Here is a 7,579-nt window from a genome sequence, read left to right as displayed (position 1 = left end):
AAAACGTCATTCAAATTGTGCACTTTTCTCACTTTCCTCAAAAACACATCAAATAATGCTTAATTTCAACATTTTGTACTCTCCCCATTAAGACCCGTGCAAGATTAAAGAAGGTTCAATGCATTTATTAATTTAACAGATACTTTTCAAGAAATTCTTGCACTACAGAAATATCAAAACAAGGCTTATCTTTGAAATTTGAAACATTGCTATTGTCAGGGTTCTGTGTCTTTAACGCTCTTGTTTTGTTATCTAGTCTCTCAGTTTGTAGTTGTAGTTCCTGTTTCCTTTCAGTGATTTCGTGATTGTTCTCATTTGTGTCTCGCTACCCTTATTAGCCTTATTTATAGCCCTCTTGTCCCTTTTAGTCCCTTGCCACACGGCAGGGTTGTTTGAAACATTATGGATACATCACCGCCCAAAAAACCCTATATTATCGATTCAAAAAAATGTGCTTGATTGATATGTGATGGTTAACATTTGCATATGTGCGAGTCAAAAACATCAACTAATATTTAACATTTTATCTTTGAATTTCATTTGTAATTTGAAGAGAAACACACATACCTTTAAGATTACACATCCTGAACTTTAATTACAAAAAACACTATCAATGTGTACACATAATACAATACAAAGTGAAAAAAGTTCTGTTGTACATTTTGAGAAAAAGTTGAAAATAGTGAAAACTGTATACATTTCCTGAGGTACATACCAATTCACTAAATAAGGGTAAAAACAATAATACTCTAAAAAAAAACTCTAATCAGTCAATACAAAATACCAGCTATCTATAAAGACGGTTTTACATTTGCAATTCCACACTGTCATATAGTCAATGAATGCTATTTCCCTGTGGAAAAACAGATATATTTACAGATGTCTTGTAGAATATCATACACTAAATACGCAGAGTATCATGTCACTTTGATGACATCTCGACAGCAGGGGGATCGTCAGTATTGACGTCGTAGTCTGTGGCCGGGCCGGACACCAGCACCCTCACGCGGTCAGGGAAGTCGTCCAGTTTAGGGTAGAGCAGGAAGTCATAGACCAGCGCAGCTGCCACACCTCCACACATAGGACCTACCCAATAGACCTGAAAACAGTAGAGAAATCATTAAAAAACACTGACCGGAAACAACAAATATATAGTATATTTGTACTTATAATGTCATCTAAAACATTTCTTGCCAGTGCTGAAATGTAACTCTTTAGAATAGGGAACACTATTAACTAAGAGTTTAATTGGCTGCTTATTAAGAGTTATTAGGTAGTTGTTATGTTTAGGTATGGGGTCAGATAAAGTGATCTAAAATATAGTCATGTAGAATAAGGCATCAATATTTGCTTTATAAGTACTAATAAATAGCCAATATGCTAGTAATATGCATGATAATAAGCAACTAGTTGATAATGAGAATTGGTGCTTAAAATAAAGTGTTACCAGCTTTTCCGAGTTGTTGTTAGTGCATGTACTTTAACGCTAAATTATAAATAAACTCTATAACTTACCATATCATTTTAATAATTTGTGAAAAAAATACTGTTTCTGTTTTTCTACTTTAACGTCTAATGTTTAATTCAGTGTGTTACTTGCCATTTCTTTGTAATGATTTGTGAAATTTACTAGCAATTTCTCAGTGAAAATTGTTTCTGCATCACATTTTGGTTCACTTTAGACATTCTGTTGATTGTAAGTAACTTTGCAAGTACATGCCAACTTATTCTACTAACCCTAACCCAAACCTAATGCAAGTACATGCCAACTTATTCTACTAACCCTAAACCAAACCTAACAGCCCCTTAATACTTTAATGAGAGTTAGTTGAGATGTAGTTGCAAATAAGTCATTCTCCAGTGTAAGTATGCAGTGTAATCAGATTTAATAGCTCATCTCTGTCTGTACCAAACATACTGAAGGTAAGGTATTTGTTCATATCACTAACTCCATCTCTGTGTCTTTGTGTACAAACATCTCATAAACATCTTAAACGACATTTTTGAAATGACTATTTAACACGCCGCATTGCAGGTGAGCAAAAAATACATCTACAGGATGAAAAGATGCACTTTAAAGGGACAGTTCATCTAAAAATGAAAATTCGGTCATCATTGACTCACCTTCAAGTTGTTTCAAATCTTGTTAGATTCTTTCACAAAAGAAGATATTTTGAAGAATATGGGTAACCAACCATGGTAGGGGAAAAAAAAATACTATGGAAGTCAATGGGGACCAGAAACTGTTTAGTACCCATATTCTTTAAAATATCATCTTTTGTATGATGAGTAAGTGATGAACGAATTTTAATTTTTTGGATGAACTGTCCCTTTAAATAGACATCTCTGCATGTGCTATCTGGGACACTATGTACACTAAGTAACCCTTAGCAAACAATACACAAACATGTGATTTAACTAAGTTAACTATAGATTATTCTTGACTAGGCATTCATTTAAGACAATATCATTGTTACTCATTAACTAAAAAAGTTCAACACGAGTCGATTCTGTCGTCTGATAAGATTCTGAATAGTTTATATTTAACATATTCCTTCTCTAGATATTTTCAGATATCATGTATTCATTTTTAAAGGAGAAACTGAAATGTAATTTTACCCAGTGGTTGGTAAAATCTCGAAGAATCACTGCAGGGCCGAAGGATCGGGCCGGATTTATTCCACATCCTGTGAAACTGATCTACACACAGAAAAACAACAGAGTCGTGGGTGAAATAAGCTTCCCATTTTTTAATTGCTTAGGCTACCTTATTTTTATTTCTCTTAAAGCAGAAACTAATTGACATAACTAAACATTGCTCTGTTCGTGTCATGTTGCTTTATGCATTCATATGGCAACCCTGGCAAAAGGTACAACAGTAACAGGAACGCTGATGCAGAAAAGAGTGAATGCTGATTACTCACGGCTGTCAAATGGCCCAGGCCTACGCTGAGGCCGATGGCCAGAGGGGCGGAGCCTGTCACGTCCCGCCTTCTTTTGTCTGTGGTTGCTATGACACATAACACTAGCTGGAAGGTAGCGAAGAGTTCAATACCAACACCTTGACCGGGAGATATATTACTGCTTATCTGTAAATAAAAAGATTTCATTTAGTTAGATTTTTGTGTAAATTCAAACTACTAATCAGTATTTCTAATCATTTATTTGCATGCATAAGCATCACAATCCATTTAAAGAAGAGGAAATGCTCTTGTTCTCTCTTAAAAAATGAAGTATAAGTAAGAATAATAAACATGTAAATTTAAATGCACCATCAAGGTAAAAAATGAAGAAACGATTTTGGGTTCAGCCGTCTGATGTCACGCAGCAATAACATGTTTACTGGCAAAGCAAACAAGTGCATTACGCCTTCTTGACATGTAAAGAAAACATAATCACTGGAAAGAACGCCACCTCTGAAGACGGATGATAAGAGTATCGTTAGCCCACACGCCCATTCACAGTGACTGATTCTGACGCACAGTCTTACTTCAGTTTCAGGAGCAACTATTATAGTTTTTGGTTAATATTTTAAATCAGTTTTTATTTTTTACATTTTCTGTTTTCATTTGAATTTTTGTTAAACTCTTAGTAATTCTGTTTTAAATGTCCATATAGATTTATTAATTTTAATTTTGTTAAAAAAAGTTAAAGTAAACGAAAATGATAAATGTTGCTGAAATCAGCTTCAGAATTTTTTTTTTATATATACTTTATATTTTAAAACTATAATTTTTTTATATATATATATATATTTAAGAAATATACTGTATGTTATGTTTTATATATTAAATATATTTATATATAATATAAAATAAAAGAATATAAATATATAAATGTATATACATGCAAATATTTTCAAAATATATAGTGTATGTGTGTATGTGTGTGTATTTATATATACATAATAAATATACAGTACACAAACATATATCATGTAAACAAAAACTTTTATTTTGGATGTCATTAATCATGATTAATCATTTGACAGTACTAATATATATATATATATTATATATATATATATATATATATATATATTAATGTTTTTTATATATCTATAATTTTTTATTTTTTTATATTTTTTAAAATATTTTTTTACAATTTTGCATATTTTTTTTTTTTATATAGTGTATATATTAATATAAAAATAACCCGGGCACTAGGTTTGTTTACCTTTTTTTATATTGTATTTTTAACCTTTTATCCCCAAGAGGTAAAACAAATATGAACAGTACCAGCATACCATAAAAAAGTAACATTTCAAAGCTGTTGATTTGTTCGTATTTTTGACTTACATAAAACCACATTTAAATTTGATATATTTTGTGCAAGTGCAGAAAAAGTCAGTATTTCTCCATCCTGCTTTGTAACTAATTATTAATTCATGAAATTTAACATGATCTATTTGCTAGACTTAAAATTGACATTCAATTGCAGATCGGCTTATTCCAGTTTGGAGATTGAAAAATTGAAAATTTTGAAAAACATTCATAATGATAATTTTAAAGTAGTAGGTAGACTGAATTGGAACTACGATAAGTGACTCAGTCGTGTAAACACAGCGGGGGTGACTCAGCAGAGAAACTGAAAATCAGCGTACTCACCGTATTCAGCCCCAGGGCATTCCCATCAGTGACGCCATACACGATGCCGCTCGCCAGCGCTGCACCAAACATCTGGGCCACAATGTACATCACAGCCTTCAGCAAGCTGATCTGACAGCTGGCCAGCAAGCCCAGCGTCACAGCTGGATTCAGATGGGCTCCGCTGATGTGACCCAGACTTTGGGCAAGAGTGGCGATGGACAACCCAAATGCAAGTGCCACCTTGACCTCTTGATCTGGTTTGTCATTGTTGGAGTTTCCAACTGCAGCTGTAATGCTGAGGAAGATGAAGAGGGTCATACCCACCAGCTCGGCCAAAACGGCCCTCCAGAACGCCTTGCTCTTCAGCTCCTTCATGACTGGCGGCTCTGGGCACGCGGATGTGTTAGTGTGGGGGTTTCTGAGGGCACTGAGTAAGTTTCTCTGCCAAAAGAGAGTATTTATAGGGCAGGTCCTGCTAATGAAACAGGGGGCGGGTTTCAGCTATAGGGGCAGAAAGAGTGAGTGAGAGAGAAGAGAAAAGGCAGGCAAAAGTAATGAGAAATCCTTAGTTTTTCTTCCCCTTTTTCAACTCTCATTTCTTTAACACTTTAAGTATATCAGAGAAGTGCCTAATCCGGCCTTATTTAAACATCGAGCTCTATTTGATTTGAACACTAAAGCAGCTTAACTTTTATTCTGTTCCAACAAACTAGTGCATTGTTACTATTTTTCACATTTTAGAATAATAGTAATTTCATCAACGCTAAGTTTGGAAACTATGTAGTGGCTTAAAATGTTACATAAATCAAAACTTTGACATTTTAGCTCACTTCGGAGTTTTCACTCTTTGCTGAGATTACTCTGAACTTTCAGGACCACGAGGTACATAAACTAATTCAGCTGTTACCAGACTTTTGGATGGACAGTTTGTAAAAGTCAAACAGAAAAAAGAAAAGTATACTGTATGTAATTTTCAGAAGCGTATAATATAAAGGGGACAATTCACATAAAGTTCACAACATGGGAGTGAAGGTGAGCTTAAATTATTTCCCTCTATTTCACACACACACACACACACACACGCACACACACACACACACACACACACACACACACACACACACACACACACACACACACACACACACACAAAGAGGATGGGTTTTATATGTTTAATGGGGACATTCAATAGGCGTAATGGTTTTTATACTGTCCAAATTCTCTATTTTCTATCCTCTTACCCTAACCCTAAACACCAAAAAGCTTAATTCTGGATGATTTATCACCAAAAATGTCCCCACAAGATCAAAATGACATTTGTGGACATTGTGGGGACATTTGGTCCTCATAATGTAGGCGATACCATGTACACACAGACACACAGAGTTTCCTCTTCACCTCAGACAACAGCAACTTTAACCAACTTTTATGAATATCATTGCATTATGGCATATGCATATGCATTATGGATCTTTTTCTGAGCTGCATTATGTTTATTTTTTGCTGTTTTCAAAGTCAACCAGTGACACCTAAACTTCACACACATTCTTACACATGCTGTATTAATGCTAACTGCACTCAACACCTGATTCTTATTGCCAAAATAAAGTCTTTAGAGGACATCTGCTATCAGAGCTTTGAGGATTTATCTGCTCCTGCTGCAAATGAACTTGTGTGTGCCTTTCCTCTGTAGAAGCACATGAACGTGTGTTTACATTGTTTGTTACAGTTTTGTACTCTCTGTACTAACTGTGAATTAAACTGCACCGGTACAGTTCCTGTCTAAATGGATGTTTTTTTGTCCTTTAAAATCACACTCTACTTCATTTTGAATATATCAATAAGAAACTAGCAATACTGAAACAAAGCCAAAGTGGTCATTTGTCTCTAACATACTGTAGCAGGCAATGAACTGTAATTTGCACAGACACATTTAACACAGATAAATACGGAGTATAAAGAAAGCCATATTCTGGCAGTCTTTGGTAATATAACTAGAGAACATCAGGATCTGCAGAAGACAAACATGTAATCAACGAATGACAGAGTGCTGGCTTTGTAGATATGTCTGACAGAGAACTGTTGATCCAGGGCCTGTGCCAATCAAGATATGACTCATTTGTAAATCACGTTATCTGCATCCTCATAATTATTTTCAAACTATTATCACTACTGTTTGGCTTGTTAAAATGACCTTATTTCAGCTTTATCTTTTCTTGTGAATTTTGGATTTGATTCTATTCTAGATAGATTTGATTCTGTTTTTTATGATTACTATCATAATACTCCTTATGTTCAGTTCTTATCTGAAATACAATTCTTGACCTATTTTCAGCTGTAAAATACTCTTGTCACAGATATTCTCAATTGTCCCTCTAGTTACAATATTTACACTGATATTGATAGCTTACATGAATCATACAGTGTCGCCCTTTCAGATATATGAAGCATAAACAAACCTGCACATCCTAACAACCATAAACTAGCTTTTAATTTTTATAATGCTGCTGACCTATATTATTATTATGTTTAGCAATGTGTCTTTTTTATCATTGCTGTTGGTTTGTACTTTGTGTTCTGCGGAAGGAGCTTGTATCAGCATTAACCAATCTGTAATTATTTTGACATTTTTCAAAGTGCGTTTAAAATCATTTGCGCAGAGTAATGATGTGCACTCAGCTGAGTGTGTTGCGTGAGCAAGAACTGATTAGCAAACATTAGCTCTGAAAACCTCTGTAAAAACTCACTCCCTCTGAGATATGTGTAGGATGAGCAATGGCTCTTTAATGGACTGTACAGGGCAGAAGTCAAAAGGCTCTTCATAAATCTCATGTCAAGCAATCAGAGACACTTGAGTCTCTTGGCTGTGTTCCATTAATCCAGACACTTTGCCTGTCAGATCACTATAAACATGCAAGTCATCATTTTACGATGTGAGGAACACGGCAACGAAGGCTCCGAGCACTGCATGATGATAAAAAATTCACAAT

General features: G+C 34.6%; 1 protein-coding gene across 1 annotated transcript; it reads right to left on the bottom strand.

Moving 5' to 3' along the window:
• Window positions 1-568: 568 nt before the first annotated feature.
• aqp1a.1 (aquaporin 1a (Colton blood group), tandem duplicate 1) lies at window positions 569-5,037 on the bottom strand. The gene is made up of 4 exons (XM_042769571.1): window positions 4,608-5,037; window positions 2,925-3,089; window positions 2,620-2,700; window positions 569-1,099 (listed from the first exon to the last, which is right to left on the bottom strand). The coding sequence occupies exons 1-4, from the start codon at window positions 4,962-4,964 to the stop codon at window positions 923-925; spliced, it is 780 nt and encodes a 259-aa protein (XP_042625505.1). The 5' UTR covers window positions 4,965-5,037; the 3' UTR covers window positions 569-922.
• Window positions 5,038-7,579: the final 2,542 nt, after the last annotated feature.

The sequence above is a fragment of the Cyprinus carpio genome, chromosome A2, assembly GCF_018340385.1.
Source record: "Cyprinus carpio isolate SPL01 chromosome A2, ASM1834038v1, whole genome shotgun sequence".
Taxonomy (NCBI): domain Eukaryota; kingdom Metazoa; phylum Chordata; class Actinopteri; order Cypriniformes; family Cyprinidae; genus Cyprinus; species Cyprinus carpio.
This window is presented reverse-complemented; position numbering and strand designations above follow the sequence as displayed.

Coding starts and splice junctions, on each gene's coding strand:
- aqp1a.1 (XM_042769571.1), bottom strand. CDS start 4,964: ATGAAGGAGCTGAAGAGCAAGGCGTTCTGGAGGGCCGTTTTGGCCGAG. Junction 3,090..4,607: donor ATGCCCTGGGGCTGAATACG/GTGAGTACGCTG, acceptor TTTTATTTACAG/ATAAGCAGTAATATATCTCC. Junction 1,100..2,619: donor GAGATTTTACCAACCACTGG/GTAAAATTACAT, acceptor TACTGTTTTCAG/GTCTATTGGGTAGGTCCTAT.